Below are 21,680 nucleotides of genomic sequence, written 5' to 3'. Positions count from 1 at the left end.
GAGCATGCCCGCCAGACCGATTCCACTTCCGGTTTATTCCTTTGCTACAGGTGCGCAACACACCGCATCTCGAGATTTGCAGGTAGGTATGGCATGGGAAGATTCCCACCCACCTGTTTTGCCGAGGAGGTTTCGAGTGTTTTATCTATCAATTCAAATCTCCCAGCAAAGTAAGCAAGTAGGTACATCGGCAGTAATATGGGGTGGTTAGGCTGGCATGGATGGCGGGCAGGCAAGGTAGGTAAGGATTGGAAGGTAATGAATGTACTTGTAGCCCGGTTCAGATGTGTGGAAGTGAGTGTGCCTCGAGGTACCTCCTCTTCAGGCGTGGCTTGTCTCTTCCAGTCGTCTTCTTCTTCCTCTTCGTTTTATTTACAATCAAAATCAAATACCTGGTGACAATACCAATACCTACTGTAGAAAATGGTCTTGTTTGTTTTCCTGTCCCCTCCTCGCTCACCTCTTTCTGTCGGCATCCACTGATCGCTACGCGATTCGCCCTCTTTGTTGTTGCTTGTCGCATCACGGCCCGCAGGGTTTATGTCATAACGAGTGGCTTCGGAGCGCATCGCATATTGCTTGATGAATGATTGATTTGCCCTGACGTACATCCACCACCCTGATTCAAACAACCTTCGCCGCCACCGCCAGGCGACGCTACGCAACACGCTACGAACTACCTGGGAAACCCAAGCAGGCATCTGGCTTCCATCCATCAAAATCGCCCTCCTTTTCGCTCGCCCGTCGAGCGCTTTCGCCGCGCTCTCTTCACTCAACTCTTCTCTCTTTTGCTGCTGCTGCCAGGCTGTTGCCAACCAGTACAAGTCTCAAAAGTACGCCATCTCCACCAACCATAGCAATTCGGGGTCCCCATAATCTGAATCCACCGCCGCCCACCCTGCCCAAAACTTCCGATCAATCACAGTTCCCGTATTGATCTTTCTTTGCAACAAAAAGGCTCGGCCACCTCCTCCCAAAAGACGCCCAACGTTGCCCCTCGAATCCGATTCTTGGCCTCGTTCCATCTGTCGCGGCACCACTTTCTCAACCAACCTAACCTACATACATACTTACGTTGATCTTTCGACGTGCGAAAGTGCGAAGGGCCGCCTCCCTCTTTCTCTCTCTTCTCGTATTACGATCCTTTCCGGTCGCATTGTCGAAACCAAAGTTCGGCCCATTCCACGCCCGCCGTCCTCCAAACTGTATTAAACGACACTATTCGGTTCGACGGCTTGCTTTGTGGCTTGAGAAATGACGACTGCGTTTTGAAAGTACAACCACCACCACCACTGTGATACATTCATACACACGCACACAGTAAGCTCGCATCCTTCTTTTGTCGTGTCCAATGAGCCCTTTTTTGGCCCTCTGGCTGTAATCTGCTCCCTCGCCTCCCTTATATCTCACAACCCGCCTGGCATCCTCCCCTCCATTTCCTGTCTTGCGCTGCTCTCGCATAAAACCCAGCTCCAGGAACTGGGATACAGCAGATGGACTATGTGAGAAGTGAAACCGGTGCATTTGCATAACACATGTGGACGCCTGGTGTCGATAGAACCTTGGGGCGCGCGTTGATGTCCGTCGACCAGACCGCCGCTGTTTATTTTCCCTTTTGTCCCTCCGTCTTCCCCCAAGCCCGTGTGTGCGATGCTGCCTACCGTTCACCGTAAGGTGCGTCATGTATGTGACTACTGTAAAACCAGCGAGTTGACCAGTCGACCATGCTGCCCGATACCAGTGTTGCGTTAGGCGCCTTTGCCCATGGACTTCGCAGCGTAATTGAATTGTCGCAGAGTCTCGGCCAGTTTCGTTTCCGCGCCTGCGACTATTTATACATGTTTCCTTTCCTTACTTTGGTTTTCACTTCTTATTTATGACGACTTGTTTCTACTTGGACACGGTGGTTGTAAAAGACAATGGACAACCCAACTGACCGGCATCCCCTATCTTGCAGATACATAATACGCTGTCCGAGAATAGCGTCGCCACCCTCGCCTTGGAAGCTTTAATCCGCCACACTACGACAAAATCAATGAGATGGCGGCTGTAATCGGCGACTACGCTGCGGATCATTCTCGGTTCCATAATATGATGGCATCCGGCCTTCAGCACGACCGTTCCCAGACTCACGAATCCACGTACCGATCAGAACCAAGAAGCCGCCCAAGGGAGGTCGCGCCTTCCCTCTCGACACACCCCTCGACGTCTCCGAAGTACAAAGCCTCGACAATACCGAGCACCGCCCCGTCGAAGCGAACCTGGGACACATCAGCATCTGGCGCTGCCAGCGAAACAGATAGCGTGCCCGCACAGGAACAGGAAACGGTATCTGCAAGCGGCGGCGCATCCCGATTCCCCTCTCCGCCCGACTCGTCTTCGTCCACTGGCCAGAGGCCGCAACATGGGAGTGACAACTCGGTTGCATCCATGGCATCCCAAACACAGACTACGGTATCTTCTGCCACATCAAGGTCGTCTTCGCATCAGCAGCAGCCTTCCCCCGAGTCCGATACCAATCCCTTGTCGGCTGGGCCTCGTGCCACGCCATATAATGCCTCTTCCTCGCAAGGCCACACAATCGTCGTGCGGGATTTGGCGCATATTCGAGAACTCGCGCAGGCCGACCTGATGAACGGTGGCAACGGGCCGGGAATATTCCAGGACCCCCCGCTACAAGCGATGAAGTACGAGATCAGCGGCATGCCCATTGGCGACATCATCGAAATGGTTGCTGCCCTCCTGACGAAAATCACCACAACCAACGATCTTCAGCACGACGCCCTGCACAGAAACGCCGCACATCAGCAGACGGCAGCCAGCCATAACAATGATGGTGCGACTATGAGCCCATTAAGCAGCTCGGTGCTTGCTTTTCATGGCAAGAATGTGCCTGCAATTACCATCTTAAGTTATCTGAGCAGAATCCACAAGTACTGCCCAACAACGTATGAGGTTTTCCTGAGCTTGCTAGTCTACTTCGATCGTATGACCGAGCGGGTGAACAACATGGTTATGGAAGCCGAGGAAGCCCGGCGTAAGACGGCGGCGCAGAATGCCTCTGCGACCAAGGCAGCACGGTCCGACTCAGACGCCGACACAGAAATGAAGGACGCTGAGGGCGAGCAAAGCGACGAGACCGATTCCGATCTAGCTGATGACGACGAGGAGGGTGGAGAGGCCAACCTGAAACCACAGAGAGTCCCATCCGCATCAAGCCCCGCCTCGATGTCCTCGCCCGCAACATATTTCGTCGTGGACAGCTTCAATATTCATCGACTCATTATTGCTGGAGTAACGTGCGCCAGCAAATTCTTCTCGGATGTGTTCTACACCAACTCGAGATACGCAAAGGTGCGACTTGCTTGTGCGACGTCCGTTGAAATCCGACTGTGTGCTAATATTGACTAGGTTGGCGGCCTGCCCCTCGCTGAGCTGAACCACTTGGAGCTCCAATTCCTGCTGCTTAACGACTTCCGCCTCGCTGTCCCGGTCGAGGATCTGGAAGCTTATGCCACGATGCTGGTCGAATTTTATGCTCGCGAAGTCGTTGCACAAAGGCCATAAGGACGGCGAGCATTCTACGTTGCACAGCTTCGGTTGGTGCTTTGCTTAAACTCGGGCTCTGAAGCTGGAAATGATGCTCAGAGCCGTTGGCATGATCATTTGCCAACAGAAACCCAATACTCTTATAAGATTCGGGTCCGGCCAGTCGTTCTTGGCGACATTCCCCGTCTTGATAACGGGATACCGACGCCGATCTACTTGTTCGAGATGCGAGATGATTGTTAGAAGATTGGAAAATATCTTCAACTTAGGGGCAGGCCGAGGTCTTGCCCCGTAGGAGCTTGGGTGCGCTACACGAAATAATGGTGGCATATTTAGAGTCGCCAATATGACCGATATTAATGATACCCGGATAGAATTTCTTCGGGACGATGAGGCGGCTACAGAATTGGTAATGCCGCCGCGAGATGGGGCTAGAGACTACACTTTGGGTCTCGCGGGTTCTAATAACATCACAAAGTTCCCGTGAATATTGAATACGCCGCTCGATGGGGAGTCGGCATTGCTTGTTATTTGTGTGCATGGCGTGTAGGGGCAAGGATTCGGATTGCATGGTGTCGCGGGATGTGTGCGCGAGGGGCCGTCAGCGCCCCTCAGTTGCGTGTAGGTAGTGCTTTCTACGATTGGCGTTGGAGATAGGTTTGCGCTTCATTGGCAGGACAAGGCGAGGTCGAGATTTATACGGTATAGCGTCGTCACATTGCATGTCGTTTGTGGATTGGTGTGTGGGTGTGTGCTGTTGTTTTTGTTGCTACTGTATATCTGGGCTGCGACTCATAGATTGGAACACATCACCCTATTCTCCGAAGCATTTGAAAGCCAAATATCCCTTGCATATCTGCGTGGTCTCGTGATCTCTGTCTATTTTTAACTGGGTTAACGAGGTCCTGTCATGACTGACTGTCCTTGGCACCGGGTGTTTCCGTCCAAATTGTTCACGGCCCCTCGTCTCTCTCTCTCTCTCTCTCTCTCTCTCTCTCGGCCTTCACCAATTACTATGTTGCCCCATGAATACATCTCTGTGAATAACATCTACTACTCATACTCTTCTCACCATCTCCTTTCCTGTTTGCCGCCATCCCCCCGTGATTAATGAGGCCAGAATGGTTTGTAATTAGTCTATAGAAACACGCCGGGGCCGACAGCAGCTTCTCGCTCAGCAGATCTTTGCCAGTTTAGACCACCGACAGGCGATGGGCTGAGAGACTCGATGGATCTTCTGTTGTAACATGTATAAAACGTACAACAGATACTGTCCAGTCTAAGGGCTGGCTATAAGAGGGATCACTCAACCGTTTCTTGATTACATAATGGATTAGAACCTAGGCAAAGCTCTCTCAAATTACCGCAAAAGCTTTTGAGACGAGGTCTTGACTTAAATAATAGTCCCGTCAGCCTGATAGTTAATACAACCTTATGGGCTCTGTTGTAAGAGACGTAGTTAAGAGTATAGTCAACTTGAGCTACTGCTGAGTCAGCCTGTACAGAGTTGATGTATATCATTATGACGTCAACTAGTTAACCATGACTGGCCAATAGTGGCTATCACGATAGTAATATTGACTAATAATGAATGCAGCTACCAGTAAACCAGATAGCAATGCTTCGTAGAAAACCAAAACTGTCTGTGGCAGGTGCTACATGTTGCACAACGTAAAGGAGCAGCTCTACTGTCCATCATGTCAACGTCCGCTGGCACAATCCTAGAATCAGCATCAAAATCGGCATTCATGAGCTATAGTGATTAATCGAATCGTACCATACTTGTGCACACCATGCAGGGAAGGCCAAAAAGATGATCCGAAGACATATCAGGGGCTTCCTTCCCACAAGAGAACAAGGCAGCACAAAGGCCATTATAGCAAACAATGCAAACCGCAATAACCGGCACGAAGCTATATTTCACAAAGAACATGCTCAAGAACAGAAGCAACGTGCAAGGATCCCATACGGTAGATACCGCAGCTTCAGCTTGACCGTTCCTGAGAGTTCGGCCTCTCTTGCCTGACTGAAACTTATCCGTCATTGGCTGAGTGTTTGGCTTCTAGTACGGGGGCGGGTTTGATTGGGTTGGGTTGAGTATGGATGCCTCTGAATCGTGACTTACTACAGAACTTAAGGTGCGATGTACATTATTGCCTCGATAGTGAATAAGAATTTCGATACCCTGGAGTTTGTGTTTGCATTACTTCCCTCGTATGCGGCCCCAGACGAGTGGCCTCGGACCGGAGCAACAGCTCAGCGATGACGCATCTTTCTACCGAGGTGTGATCAAGGCACGCCTCACCTGAAGTTCTGCAGCAAGTCACGATTTAGAGGCATCCATACCCAACGTCGGGTGTCGAATGGTTCGGCTGTCGGCTATCGGCTCAATATATTCCCGGCCAACAAAGAAGGGGCTCATTGTCAGCGAAAGCGGGAGCATATAGGATCTCGATTGTGGCTTTGTTTGAGGGGCACAACAGCGGCATTGTGTGTCATTTTTATCCACGTGTTTGAATGTGGTTGGGCAAAAAGAAGATGCCTCGATCTGTTGCCTGTGGAAAACAATTACCAAGAGTTGTTTAGGATTGTTATCAGTCCCATGGGAGGGAATCATTATATTGCAAGCCCAAACACCGTGATTCAAACAAAATGTTGACCCGGGGGTGTATGTTGATGACGTGACCTTTGACCTATAGTCGACGAAAAGGGGTGTGTGACAACAGGATGTTACACGCGACCTTTGGGATCACCTGCTCGGATAGTGCCGCGCATCATGTTTGATCGACAACAGGTTCAGGAAAACCTCCGTTTGGGGGCTGCTTACCCCTTACTTTCTGTCGGTACTATAAGCGGTCCTATTTCCCTATAGGCTGTGCCAAGAACGGATGTGCATGTAAGGGAAACCGTATCATAGGGCTACCGGCAACCGGACGACCCAAAGACTTTGCTTTGCTCTGCCCTCCCTGGTATTACCAAGTTTGTCGTGCTGGGATATCATCATAACAGAGCATATAGCCGGGTGGCCATCTAAAAAGAGGTAAGGGGTTGAGAAGGGCTGTGGTAAGTGCCTGAGGATGTGGTATAAGTTCAAACATTATACATTGCTGTCTCTTGGACGGACAACATTGGGGGTTGAGGCGTTGTCGTGTCTGACGACAGAGACAGGTTTACTAATACTTATGTTTAGTAATCATTATAGCCCGTCAGCCATATAAGCCCTCAGCAGGGAAGATGTGATGAAAAGGGCGCCCCGTGCCTTTACTTGAGCTCACCGGTCAGTAGCGTAAGCCAGATAGATATTCCGATGCCCATATCGCACGGTCAAGGTTGAGAGATTCGCAGGATTGATCACTTACAAGGAGAATCTGGCCCGACTGCTGATTTAGGAAAGCGTAGCCGCGACGAGAAAGACGATGCATGAGTCTGGCCAGAGGTGTACGCATCTGCTCCGCTGGGCCGGGCCACTCAGACCTTGCCGCCATTATAATAAGAAATACGCCTCGCAAATATGACCTAGTTAGTACAGGAAGGCTGCATCTTCGTTTGCCGTGAAACTAACACTCAACAGAAGTAATACATGCAACGGAGTTCGAGAGCCGTGAGTGATGCACTGGGAGCCCGAAGGGGCACGAGAGTGTTGATCCCTTACTCGGCTCTTCAAGTTCCAGGGCCGAGAGCTGCTGCCGTATCCGATCCAGTAGTAGATAGTAGATCGAAAGATGGCAGGGGAATCAGTGGAACAGGCAAGGCAGACTCGTGCTTGTCCCCCTCAAGGCAGCATGGTAGGCCGCCTCATGCGCCGAGGCCCTTGTCGCCGCGGCGCGGGATTCAGGTGCCCACGCACACATAGGCTTACCGCCTCTGCTGCGGCTTCTGCTGCGGCTTCTGCTTCTGCTGTGCGTGCAGTGAATCGGAGGCGATCCGTCGCAAAAGGGAACCCTGCAGGCAACAGGAGTTGATCTGTCTATACCCAATTTTCTCCATTCTGTCAACAGCAGGTCACATGCAGCCCTAATGTCTGACATGGTGCTACGAAAACGACCAACGCATATATTGGCATGTATCGCTACCTACGCAGTGCTGGGAATGCACATCTTTTGGCCGGCGATTGCAGGTACATAGCATGCTGTCTTTAGCCTAATTGGTTTTGTTCAGATGGAGCGAGACACAGTTGCAGCCGAATGCCGATGACATATGTGAGACTCTGTAGCGCATCCACGTAGGGATGATGGAGATGGGGCGGCTATACTGGCCTTCGTGGGCTGGCGGCTCCATTTTGTCTCGGTGGAAAAACGCGAGCCACCTGAGTCTCCATATCGCGGCGCGACTCGATTCCAGAGCCGAACCAAGAAGTCGGTGGGAGAGGAACGGGAGGGGAGACTTGTTAGAGAGCGAGACACAGAGAGCCGAGCGAGAACGTGCGTGCGGCCTCACTCACGATGGTGCGTGCCATGGACGGCGCATAGTTGCGGCGCTTAACCCATTGGGATTATCATTCCTTTTCTCCCCAACTCTCTGTCACTTATCTGTCGGTACTCCATACTTTCTGCTGATTGCCTCCCCTGTTATTCCTGCTTGCTTCCTTGCAACTGCATCTGCGAGCGAACAGATACGTACATAACCGAAAATAAACAAGTGCAGGGCTGTCCGCCAAATGGCACGTGCAGAAAGGCATCTTGGTCGTGAGGCGCCAGAGGCTGGTTACATCGAGTCGTTAGACTGTGACGACCCTGGTCGCGATGGCGGAAATCCATTGGTCGCCGGGTATCATCCGCAGCCCGGCTGGCAGACCCGTGCGTGCCGCGGAGGAAAGAGAAGCACGCTAAGATGGAGAGATGTGTGAGCAGGAAAAAAATAATTAAAAAAAAGAGGCAACAAGAAAAAAAAGTGTTTGTGTGTGATAATGCTGATCATCCACGATGCCCCCCCCCCTTGCTTGCAAACTCAATATGGAGCTACGGGAAACCGGGGTGGCTCGCGGTGTGTTCGCTGGCGGCGGCTCTTTCATCTAATTCATCGAATCGATGATGATTGTCAATTGCGTGAAGGATGGAAATGAGCAATTGGACAGAGGATCAGATGAAAAAGAAAAGTGCTTGCGAGGAAAAAGAAAAGAAGAAATGACAGTTCCTACATACCTACCCAGGTCTCCAAAAACCACCCTTGCCGTGCCAAAAAAAAAAAAAAAAAAAAAAAAGCTAAAGCTACCTACATACCTACCTGCCTTCGTAGCCGAGACATCATAGACCCCCAGAGACGCCCCCCCCCCCCCTGCCCACCTCGAATGGCACACGCTTGCAGATCATATCATCAAACTTGGCCACCAACGAAGACACGCAAACATGCAATGTGCGGCCATGGCCCGAACCATCAAGCAGCCTGTGTGCTGTGGGTTGCTGGTAGGTAATATTTCCCACAGTACCTACAGATAAGGTCTCTAACAATATTGCTACTGCAAGTGCGCATGCAATCCACCCTCGTCGCGCTGCCGCTAATCCCAATGGAAACCAAGCCGATGAACAGGAAATCGAACACGCGGGGCCCCGGGGCAAGACACGCGCTCCAAGACAGCGATTGCGCACTGCACCACGGCTGCACAGCACACACCAACACCACCCGAAAAAGGCCAAACGATGGGCGTGGGCGTGGGCGTGGCCAAGGGCCCGGACTGGGCATGCTCGACAGGACAGGCTACAGGACCCAGCCTGGAAGGGATCCCGGCTCCCAACTAAGTAGGCGGCTGAAGATGGGCCAGGATGAGGTTGCAGCAAACCAAACACGGCGCCAGTCCGCCTTTCCCATCCCACCCGATCTGTGTCCTGTCATATTGCCATGCCCACAACCCGCGCACGCACTGTAGGATAGCTACGTGGAATGACGAGAACCTGCATCTGCACCTCGCCCGTTCGGGTAGACGCGACCAGCCCAACGTTGCGGGTTCCGCCAAGCCGCCCTGCTGCTTCTTTGCTTTGCTTGGTTGCTGCTGCTGCTGCTGCTGCTGCTGATGGCACTGGCACTGGCACTGGCACTGGCACTGGTACTGCTATCTCCATGGGGCCATGGGCTCGGCATGCAATGCGCTCTGTCTGTCTGTCTGTCTGCTCCCCTCGAATACTCGGTGTGCGCTCGCTCGACAAGCACCAGCCCAGCCAGCACCCTTTCTCTCGCATTATTGGGCCGGCCGCCGCAAATATCGATACATTGTCTTCTCCTCCCTGAAACACTTTGGCTACTTCGGTCGTCGTTTATTGCCAACTCGGTCCCAAAGTCTCTCTTCCTTCTCCCTCTCTTCCTCGAGTCATCCCCAGACCAGGGTTCACCACCAGGTCGAGATACCGCGCGCGGCAGATCATGTGCCGGACCTCCCAGACGACAAACTCAGGTGCGAGGCTGTTTGCGGCTGGTACGTCACCACTGTTTGATAATCAGTGGCGAGTAAGCAGAGATGATAAGTTTGTTTGGACGTCGACCGCCTCGAGAGATGATTCTCCGTCTACACGATAAACCACCGTCCCTCGCCTTCACCCTCCAGCACCGCATCATATAATCCTCTCTCTCTCTCTCCTTGCACGCTCCCAGCACCGCATTCATCCCGCCGTCTGCAAAGCAAAGCAAAACAAAACATCCCGTCATCATGTTGGACTTTCGGGGCGGAGCCCATTCCCAGCAAAACATGATGCGATACCTCCCGGGCTCAAGGCGCACCCAAACCCGGTCCGCGTCCACCCATGGAGACTCTTCGCCTCACCGGAGCGGTCGCCTTGACCGAGCTCACCCATACTACCCCACGCCCATCTCGCCCCCTCCAGAGCGTGATGATCTCGAGGGCGGCGAATGGGAACCGCTGTCCATATGGAACCAGCACGCACCCAGAGTCTACATCTCGGTGGTGCTTTGCTTCCCACACGACGGGCAACCCGCCCAGCCTACTTTGAGCCATCTGAAATCACGGTTGGCCTTCCTCGCCCGCAAGAGACCCATCTTCGCCGCCCGGTTGCGCATCGATCCGAGGTCCGGAGTGATCCAGATGTCGCAGGACCCCAAGAACGAGATCCCACTAGAATTTTCCCGGGGAGATGAGCGGGAACGGTACGACGAGATGAAGTCCAAGGGATTTCCACCTGAGCTCTTCCTGGGCGACAAGACCCGGCCGTCTGTCAGCTTCGACAACACCCAAAAGCCCATCCCCGCATGCACTGTTCACGCCCGGTTCGTTCAGGGCGGCCTCTTCCTAGTCTCCAATTTGCAGCATGCAGTATGCGACGGCGAAACACTGCGCGAGTTTCTGGAGTGTTTTGCTGCCGAGACCAGGGGTGACGCCCTGCGTGGGCCTTCGAGCCCAAGTTTCCCCAACCTTGGGCACCAGCAAGCGACATCGAGTGATAGGTTCCAGGACCTCATAGCAATGTGTCCCGAATACACCACGTTGCCAGACAAGACAGGCCCCACGCAGCCGAGGTTTCTGGACGGGGTGACCCCATTGCAGCAAATCGACAAGGTCGGCAGAATTTTCACGTTTACAGACGAACGTATCAAGGAGCTTCAACGGCTCACCTGCTCCGAACCGAGCGACAACGAGATGTCTTCAACTTACGCTTGTCTAGCAGCCCTTGCATTCACTCACATTGTCAGGGCTCGCATAGAAACTGAAGAGTTTATAGGTTCGGCCGAGGAGACGGACGTCGCGACCCTCTGGAACTCCGTCAACTGGAAGTATCGGGCCCTGATTGACCGGGCCAAGGACTACCTCGGGAATGCCACGTTTCCGACCTTTGCCACGGTGCCCGCGGCGAGATTGATGGAGGCGACCGAGGATACGGCGCAGCTGGCTGACATTATTCCCCCGATAACGCGATCCATCGATGCGATCGATGACAAGTACGTAGAACAGCGGCTGGAGATGCTCGGGGCCTGCCCGGATCCCCGACTGGTAGGCGTCAACTCGGACCCGAGGCAATCCAACTACCTGGCCTTTAACACGTGGCGGCACTTTGGCGCCGACGCCGAGTGGAAAATCCCCGGAGTCCCCGTCACGAAGCCCGACGCCATTAGGAGAGGCCTGCCCTCGTGGACCCTCAACACCGCCCTCATCCTCCCCGCCGCGGCCTCTTCGAAGAGCCAGGAGCTCTTCGTGTGCTTATCTCGGGTGGCCATGGATCGTCTATGCGCAGATCAGACCTGGTTGTCGTGGGTTGATCGCGTCATAGGTTAGCAGCAACCCCTCCTCCTTCCTGGTTATTCGCACCACCCGCCTCCCATCTAAAGGAATCCCAGTATTTATTATTATTATTATTTTATTATGTTCTTCTAGTTATGACATGATGTTTATTTCCTCTCCTATTTTTCATTTTCCTATTCACATGTTTGATACCACATTGCGGGAGAAGAAAGAGGAAATAAGAAGAAAAAAATCCAGGGGGGGCCGCCAATCGGATTGGCATTGGCCTTCTTCTCATGGGCGTCATGGGCGGGACTGCTGGCTTTCTGTTTACTATGATACGGCCCTGCGACCGGTTCGAGAGAGAAAAAAGAAATCTATTACATGCCCATCCGCCAAATGTACTTATCACAAGAGACTGGTTGCTCATGCAAAAACAAAATTGAGAGATGTTCAAGAATAATCCGTCGAGGACCGAAGAGTATGCCACCCTTGTCGTATCCTGTCCTTCGAGACTGAAACTGAATCTCTTGGCTGGATACATACCCTGAGCGTGACAACGTAGCGTGAGTCCGGTTGCTCTCTAATCGTACCACGCATATGGGACATGGTGTATACCGCTGGCAACTTTGCCGGGGTACCCTGTTCCTATCATGGGAACCCGCTCTACTACTCTTTTTCTCCTGCAATATTGGCCTATCATCTCCATCTGTCTTATTCTCTGAAGTCCGCATGTCACGAGACTGGGAACCAGCAACAGGTGGCACTTACTGTCTGCCAACAGCCAGTCAATCACCACCTTCATCAATCAATATAGGCGAAGCGTGGAATGAGATTGGGAGACGTTATTGATTTTGATTATTTATCAGCTGTGTTCCAAACCCTCCAGGGAATCATTTGGTCCTTTTGTCGTCGTTTGTCGTAGGTATTATACACATAGTCGTCATGAGTGGAAACTTGTACAAGAGATTTTTTTTTTTCCTTCCATCCTACACCCGCACAGCAAACGGCTCTTGTCGCCAGTTTTTACGTGCTTGCCCCGCTTCCGCTTGATCATACACCGTTACATCCTCGAATCCTTTTGGGACTTAAGCCTCGATAAAGGACTTGACGTCCTTCAACCAAGACTGGTACTCGCGCTGCTCCTTGGTGTCCATGTAGTCGGGCACGAAGACAGCGAGAGCCTGGGTGACACCGCGCTCCTCGAGGTAGCGCTCCATCAGGATCTGGAGATCCTCGTCGAGGCTGCCGAAGGGCGGGCCGGGGTAGGTGTCCTGGGCGGTGTGGCTGACCTCGGCGGTCTCGCTGTGGGCCAGCTTGGCGTCCTTGAAGTAGTAGAAGTTCTCGACCATGATCTGGCCGTTCTGGGCGACGGCCTCAATGTTCAGAGCACCCTTGCCGTCCTTCTCGATGACGACGTTCAGGCGGCAGGGAACGGCGGGCTCATCTTCCTCGCCCTCGAGAGCCTCCTCGCCCTCGGCCTCGGCCGCGCGCTGGCCCTCGACCTCCTCGTCGGCGAGGGCGCTGTCCTCGTTGAAAACGTCATCGGGCTCGTAGTTGGCGAGGTCAGAGATGGAGAAGCTGACGGTGATGCTGGTGGGGGAAACATTGGTTAGTCGTTGCGAAAAACGGTTATGGAACGAGGTCAATGGCTTACTTCTCGTTGCCGAACTTGCGCTTGAGGACGACGTCCTCCTTGCCGGGGGTGTCGACCAGCTCGAAGGAGCTGTTGTCGAGGAAGTCCTTGATGCTGGCGGGCAGCTGCTCGTTCTCCTTCATCTCGCTCTCGAACTGCAGCTCGCTCTCGAGCTTCAGCGACAGCTCCTCATCGACCTCGCCAGCGGGCTCTCGGCGGAACTGGGTTGTGGAGAAGCTGGAGGTGAACTGTGAGGATCGGAGGGGAGCCCATGCGGCGGCCTTGAGCAGAGAACCGGAGCGGGCGACTGTGGATTGCCGGAGGGCGGCCGAGCTGAGGCGGCTGATGGAACGGGGCGCAGAGCGCGCAACGGCTCTCATGGACATCATCTTGAGTTTAAATTGTGCTGTAGTGGTTTGGGGGCAGGGCGTGAAGGGCAATGGATGTCAAGTCGGGCACACAGTTTTTGGGGTATCGTGTGAAAAGACGGCTGGAAGGATGAGCTTTCTTCCCAATGATGCAGCTTTCCAATGGGGCTCCATGGAAATTTTTGGCGCCCTGCTAGGCCCGAAAGTCCCTTCGTCAATCGATTGCAGCAGCACGGACCACCTGTCCTGCTGTTCGTGGACTAGCGGCAGCTGATTATATCGGCTCTTGGGAAAACGGAAGTTGCCGCGAATCGTTCTTTTTAATACGGGGCCACCGTTAGAAGAACGTTAAGAAGGTACAGTATCTATTGGAATATTCGATTACGTAACTGGATGGTTACGGACCAGGCTATATAGACTAGCAGGTCCTAATTAAGAGGGGGATCTTACGATCCCCCTCTTTTTATTTATTTAAATAAATTATATTTATAATAATTTAAATATATTATATTAAATATTATTATTATATATATAATTATATTATAATTTATTTAATATTAATTAATAGTTATATTAATAATAATTATAAATTAATAAAAATAATAAGATAATTATTAAAAATATATTTTAATAATTATATTAAAAGTTTTAAAAAATTTTATAAAATAGGATTTTAAAGGAAAAATAAAATAAATTTTATTATATAACTCAAACCCTTTTTTTAAATTATTAAATAAAGTAATGTGATATGTTAATTTATATTTATTAGCGCTATACTAGTAGGGTTAGCTTTATTTCCATACTTATTTAAGTTTTATTAATTAGTTTAGCTTTAACTAATCTTTTCTTTTTTTCTCTTTATTATAAATTTTATTTATTTTTAAAATTTAAATATAGCTTTATTTTATTAAATTTTAAACGCGTAATTATTTATAACCGCTTTATATATTATTTAGTAGTACATGATTTTATTTTTAATTTTAAATCGAATAATACTTTTTACGTTTTAGTATAATAAAAACGAACCTTAATCGCGTTTTTAAACGTATATAAACGAACGAATAAACGTGTATTATAACTTATAATAAAAACGATCGCGTTGCCCTGGTTAAGGTAAGGAAATATATATAATTTAATTTCGAAAACTAGATAAAGTTAATTGGTAAAGGTGTTTATTAAAATATTATTAAATTTAATTATTAATTTTTTAGTTATTATAACTTTTTTTATAACGTTAGAAATAATTCGACCGTTACCTTTTAAGGTAATAATAACCTTAATTTAATTAAACTTATTTTAATTTAAACTTTTATCGATTTCGAAAAGGTTTAAGTAAAGGTTTAAACTTTATAATATATTATTATAATTAACAAATTAAATAATAAAGACTTATAAACTTAACTTAATTTTTATTTTATAGAATATATTTATAATAATTATTACTTTACTTTTTTTTTTTTATTTTTAAATCGAACTCGGTTATATTAAGTAATTTAATAAAAATAAATTTATTATATTTAATAAGTTTAAAAAAATATATTAAAACTTTAAAAAATTATTTTAAAAAATGCGATTTATTATTATGGTTATTAATGCCTGAACTATATAAATATTAAATTTTTATTAATAAGTAAAATCGCTCGATTTTTAGTAAAAAATTATTATTACTTAAATTAAATACTTCGCTAATTTCGCCGATAAAGATTTATATGAATTAATTATTAATAATTACTTAATTAATAATTAGTAGAAAATTAACCGTTTAAATTTCGAAATTTTTTTTTTAAATAAATATATTAAAGAAATCGAATAAAAATTAGGTAATTCCTAAACTTTTATTATAAAAAAGATTTAAATAATCGACAACTTTACCTTTAATATTATTAAAATTAACTTAAATATTACTAATTTTTAGAAATAATTTTATAATATTAATATAATCGTTACCTTATTTATTTAAAACCGCCGCGTTAATACCTTTTCAATCATCGTTAATATTAAAAATATTTATTATAAAAAAAGCCGTAAGGTAGAAATTAACGATTTTTATAGAAATAAAGATAAGAATAAAATTCTTTTTAAAGTTTAATATAATTAGGTTAAGGATATACGTTTCGAAAATACCGATTATTTTATTATTAAGTTTTAGGTTTTTAACGCTATCTGTAATTATATTAAAAAATTAATAGCCTTAAAACTTTTACCTTTTTTTCGTAATAATTATTCGAATTAGGTAAAAACCTTTAACGAATTTTTAAATTACTTATAAAACCGTTACTTTAATTATACTTTTCGAAAAAAGGCGAAGAAAAAATACGACTAATTCGAAATAATTTTATTAGTTAGATTTTAAAAATTTATATTAAACTTTATTTGTTTAATTAAAGAAAAAGAACTTTTTTAAGCTTTATAAAAAAAAGCTTTTTATAATAAATTTATATCACGAATTATATTATAGACGTTAGCGAAGTATTTTAATAAAACCGTCAATTTTAATATATATATTAAATATTATTAATAAATAATTTAAAGCTATATTAATATTAATAAAAAGAAGAAGCGTAACGATAAAGTAAACTTTATTATTAAAATTAAAAACGATAAAAACGATAAAATTAGCGTAAATAATAGTTTTAAGAGAAGCGGCGGCTTTTTATTTAAATAGCTTTTTTTTATAGGTACGACGTTAATTAAAATTTACCTTTTTTTTATTACTATAAAAGAAACTTAAAAACTGATTTAAAAGGGCTAATATTTTAATTATTATTAAATTAGATATCGAAAGAATAAGTATTCCTTTAATTAATATAATATTAAAAGAAAAAAACTTATAAATATTAACGAAATTTATCGCTGTTATAGAGACTTGTTATTTAACTTTTTATTTAATGGTTAAAAGTTTAATTAAGCCTTTATAAAAGCGAAATTAGTAAAAAATTAATTTTAAGGAATAAAAACTCTTTTTTAAGAAAAGTATTAATTAATATTAAAAATAATTTAATAACGATATTATTTAACTTTTTATAGTAATTAATTAAAGAGTTTTTATTAATTTTTAAATATATTATAAATAATAATAGATTATTATTATTTATAATTATAACGTTAGTTAATATGAAAACGGTTAAATATTTATTTATTAATATAAAATTCGTAAATAAGTTAATTAAATGCTTAAAAACTCGGCGAAAAACCGGATTTAAACCTTATAAAATTAGGAGTTTTAATAATAACGTTTTTTAAATAATCGATATTATATTAATCGTTAATATACATATATATCATTAAAATATAAATTTAGTTCTTTTAATAATAATCGATATAAGTTATGATATAATAATCGGTAAAAAATAATTCGAAAAATATAATATAATTATTTATTTAAAAACTTAATATTTAAATTATTTAAATAATTAAAATTTTATTTAAAACACCGATATCCTTATAAATAATATTAATAAATTACTACGCTACCCGAATTATTAAAAAAATATAAACGTTTAAAATAAAACCTTTAAGGTTTAAATTAAAAAAAATAAGCAAGAAAAAAATAGTTATTTTTTATAAACGAAAGTTCGCTTAAACGAAAAAGAAAAAGCGAATTTAAGCTTCGAAATAGCTTTAATAATAATATCAACCCTTAAAAAAATTAAAATCTTTCTTTATATTATTTATTAATTAAATAAAAAACTAATTAAAATATAACGTAATTTAAATAATAAATTAAAGGATTTTTCGCTAATAGATATTCGAAAGTAATTCTCGTTTCCGGAATTATATTTCGATTAAAAGGATAAATATAATTATTATCGCTTCGCTTAAAACGTTACGAAATAATATTAATAATAAGTATTTAACGTTACCGTATTTAAAATAAAAAATTTTTATTAAAACGTTAAAAAAAATAATTTTTATTAAATCGCCGTAATAACTTTATACGAAATCGATAAATTTATATAAAAAAAGGAAACTTTTAAAAATAATTTATTATTAAAAAATAAAAAGGAATTATGTTATAAAATAAAAGAAATAATCCCCGAAGTATATAAAAATTATTATTATATTTTTAATAAAACTTAATCCGATAAATTAATTAAATATCGCGGTTTGATAAATTATAAAATCGAACTAAAAAAAAATAAAAAGCTTAAAAATTTAAAATATAACTTATTTTATAAAATATTTTTAAAAGAATTAATTATAACTTAAAAATATATTATTAAAAACTTATAAAAAAAATTTATTATATTAAGCGACGCCTTTTAAATTATATCGATATTAATAACTTTTAAAAGTAACAGCGACCTTTATTTTTATATAAATTTTTAAAAATTAAATATTATTATAAAAAAAGATTATTATTTTTTTCTTTTTATTAAAAAAACTTTCGACTAAATTTTTTAAGCGAAGATTTATATAAAAATTAATATATAATAAACGTTTTATAAAATTAAATTATAAAAAAAAAAACGAAAACTTTATAACGTTTAAAATTAAATATAAAGTATATAAATATAAAGTATTTCCGTTTAAATTTATTAATAAATTATTAATATTTTAACGCTTTATTAACGATTTTTTAAAGGAATACCTCGACGATTTTTATTATATTTATATTAATAATATTTTTATTTATTTTAAAAATTCTTTAAAATATAAAATATACGTTTAAAAAATATTTAAAAAGTTATTTAAAATTAATATTTAAACTAATTTTAAAAAATATAAGTTTAACGTTATAAAAATTAAGTATTTTAACTTTATTATTTAAACCGATAATATAGCCGTTAACCTTAAAAAAATTTCCGCTGTAAAAGATTAAACTTTATTAATAAGCGTTAAAGCGATTTAATTTTTTTTAAAATTTTATAATTTTTATAAGAAATTTATTAAAAATTATAATAGTATTATTAAACCGTTAATAATATTAATTTATACCGATTAGCCCTAAATTTAAAAAGTTAAATAGTAAACGGTATTTAATGAATTAAAGGAAGCTTTTTTATAAGTATTCGTTTTAGTTTATTTTAATTATAAAAAGGAAATAAAAATAGAAACTAACGCCTTTAATTTCGTAATTATCGACGTATTTTTTTAAAAGTAGGGTAATAACGAATAGTATTTAATAAAATATTACTTAAAATCCTTTTAAGGATTAAAGTTAAACTATTTAATATATAATAAAAAAATACTTGCGGTTATACGCGGCTTATAATATTAATAAACGAAACTTATTGGCCTTTAATGTAAAAAACCGTTTATTATTATTATTAATTATTAAATATTTAAATATTTTGAAACGAAGTAATATTTAAATTTACATTAAATACGATAAACCGAAATTTTAATATAATATAATTTCGTTATTACTTATAAGCTTAAAAAAAATAATATAATCGCCGACGCGTTATTTTAAAAAGCGGAAAAACTAAAAACTTTTAAAGCTAAAAAAAAAAAATAAAGGGTATTAAATAATCTTTAAATTTTTAAATATTATATTAATATTTAACTTTAAAACTAAGATTATATTATTAGGCGATAACGTACCGCTTTTAAACTTATTAAAAATTACCTTTATAAATATAATATTAAAAATAAATAAATAAATTGTTAACTTAAACGTTTTCCGTAAAAAGGTATACTTAAATTATAAGAATTTTATTATAATTAATAAGCTTTTTTTATATAAAAAAAGATTAATCGTATTATTTACGAATAATTTTTAAATAAAAGTAATTAAAAATATATATTATTAGGTAATAATAATGTACCCAGATATAAATAAAACTAGGAAATTAATATTATAAGGTTATTAATAATCGGAATTAATTAATAATTATAACGTATTTATAATTAATTATATATATAAGCCGTTAAAAGTTTTTCGAATAAAAATATTTAATAAATTCTAACCGCTTTTAATCCTTAATTAATTTTAATAAAACGTTATAATAAACTTTAAAATTATAACCTTTTTAAATAAAAATATTAAATATAATATAATAATAATTATAATCGATTAATTAATAAAAAAAAGCTAAACCGTTTTTTATAATAAAAATATAAATATAAAAAAATAATATAATTATATTATTAAAGCCTTTTTAAAATTTATAATTTTTTTTGTATAGTTATAAACGATAAAAATACTTAATTTATTTTATTTTTTATTAACGAAATTTATAAAATATTAAATATTAAATAAACGTTTACGTTAATAATTTATTACGATATTATAAAATAAATCGAAATTATAAATAAATATATAAATTAAAAGCTTCGCTTTTTTTTTTAATTTATTATTAAAATAATTAAATAAATATACTATTAGTTTTAAATTACGTTTAAATAACTTTCTTTTATAAATTATTAAAGGGAATAATATTTTTTAAAATAAAATAAAGTTTTAAATTATAAACTTATTTCGATTAAAAAAAAAAAAACTAATAATTTTAAAGGTTTACCTTTTAACAAAAAATTAAACCGAAAATAAGCTTAGTAAAATATCGATATAATTAAAAATTATATTAAAACCGCGAGGGCTGTATTAATTTCTTTTTAAAAGTAGATATATAAATAAGCGAACCGTTATCGAAAAAAACTTAATTTTAACGTAAGCGATAAAGTTTTTATAAAACGGATCGTCGGTTTGGAAATTAACCAGCCCGGAAATAAGCTAATATTCTTATATACGTAATAATTAATACGAATTTTTTTTCAAAAAAAATATATTTATAAACTTAAAATTTTTAACTTATAATTAAATAATACCTATTATGTTAACCGTTTATTAAAAAACCTAAATAACCTTTTTTTAAAATAAGCCTTAAAATAATCGGCTAGCGAAGTAATAAATTTTAAGGAATTAAATTAATTTAAATATTAAATATTTCGAATTAAAATTTTACGAATTTATTATAAAAAACTATAATATAAAATCGATTAAATTAATTAAGAAAATAACGATATATAATACCTTACCTCTAATTTTAAAAACTTAATAAAAAAATTAAAAAAGTATTATTAATAAAACTTTAACGAAACTAAGCCATTAATAAAGCTAACTGAATAAAAACGCGTTGTTAACGAAGATTATTTTAATAATAATTACTTAAATAACGAAATATCTAAGTCGAAAGTAACGCAATATTTAATTAAAAAAAAAAATAATATAAAAAATTATATAATAAATTATTAAAAAAGAAAATATAACGTTAATCGCTTAATAAAAACTATAATTAAAAAATTTTTCGTAACGAAATATAAAAAAACCTAATTACAACGCTATAAAAATTAGGGCCTTATAGTTAAATAATTAAATAAATATTCGAAGCTATTTTTATTTTAACTAAAAAGCATTAAATTCAAATCCCTATTAAGCCGTCGAAGCGCCGCTTTTTTATAAAAAAAAAAATAATAATATAATACGTTAATCTATACTTATTAACGCCGCATTAATAAGGTTAACCCCGTTTTTATACCTATTTAAATTCCATTAGTTAGCCTAGCTCTAATTAATCCTTTCTTTTTTCCTCCTTGTTATAAATTTTATTTATTTTTAGAATTTAAATACAACTTTATCTTATTAAATTTTAAACACGTAACTAATAAAAAGGAAAAAATTAAACTTTTATTTATATAATAATTTAATTTTATTATATATTATTTTATATTAAATTTTTATTATATAATTAAATTAAATAACTTTTTCCTTTTTTTTTTATATTTATAATAACTTTTATATTTAAATACGATCTTTTTTTAAAAGAAGTTTTTATTCGATATATAATTATTATATTTTTTATATAAAAAAAATACGTTAACCTTTATTTTTTTAAAAAATTAAAATTAAACCTTTTTTTATTTAAAATAATAATTTTTAAATTATAAATATATTTTATATAATCTTTTTATAATTATATTATTTTCGGAATTTAAAAAAAATAATTAAAAAAATAATTTATTA

The 21,680-nt window shown here is 40.0% G+C and overlaps 3 protein-coding genes across 3 annotated transcripts; 2 read left to right on the top strand and 1 right to left on the bottom strand.

Moving 5' to 3' along the window:
• Positions 1-1,724: 1,724 nt before the first annotated feature.
• PG985_006343 (PHO85 cyclin-6) lies at positions 1,725-3,567 on the top strand (the record flags this gene model as incomplete). Its single annotated transcript, XM_066826112.1, has 3 exons — positions 1,725-1,778; positions 1,984-3,354; positions 3,412-3,567. The coding sequence occupies 3 exons, from the start codon at positions 1,725-1,727 to the stop codon at positions 3,565-3,567; spliced, it is 1,581 nt and encodes a 526-aa protein (XP_066685719.1).
• Positions 3,568-10,186: 6,619 nt separating this feature from the next.
• PG985_006342 (uncharacterized protein) lies at positions 10,187-11,764 on the top strand (the record flags this gene model as incomplete). The annotated part of the gene is made up of 1 exon (XM_066826111.1): positions 10,187-11,764. The coding sequence occupies one exon, from the start codon at positions 10,187-10,189 to the stop codon at positions 11,762-11,764; it is 1,578 nt and encodes a 525-aa protein (XP_066685718.1).
• Positions 11,765-12,798: 1,034 nt separating this feature from the next.
• On the bottom strand, positions 12,799-13,735 carry PG985_006341 (uncharacterized protein; the record flags this gene model as incomplete). Its single annotated transcript, XM_066826110.1, has 2 exons — positions 12,799-13,303; positions 13,368-13,735. The coding sequence occupies 2 exons, from the start codon at positions 13,733-13,735 to the stop codon at positions 12,799-12,801; spliced, it is 873 nt and encodes a 290-aa protein (XP_066685717.1).
• Between the last annotated feature and the right edge of the window lie 7,945 nt (positions 13,736-21,680).

This window comes from Apiospora marii, assembly GCF_038362585.1.
Source record: "Apiospora marii strain CBS 49790 chromosome Unknown utg000004l_segment0_segment0, whole genome shotgun sequence".
Classification (NCBI taxonomy): Eukaryota; Fungi; Ascomycota; class Sordariomycetes; order Amphisphaeriales; family Apiosporaceae; genus Apiospora; species Apiospora marii.
Note: the sequence above shows the minus strand (reverse complement) of the source record. Positions and strands in the feature narration are given on the sequence as shown.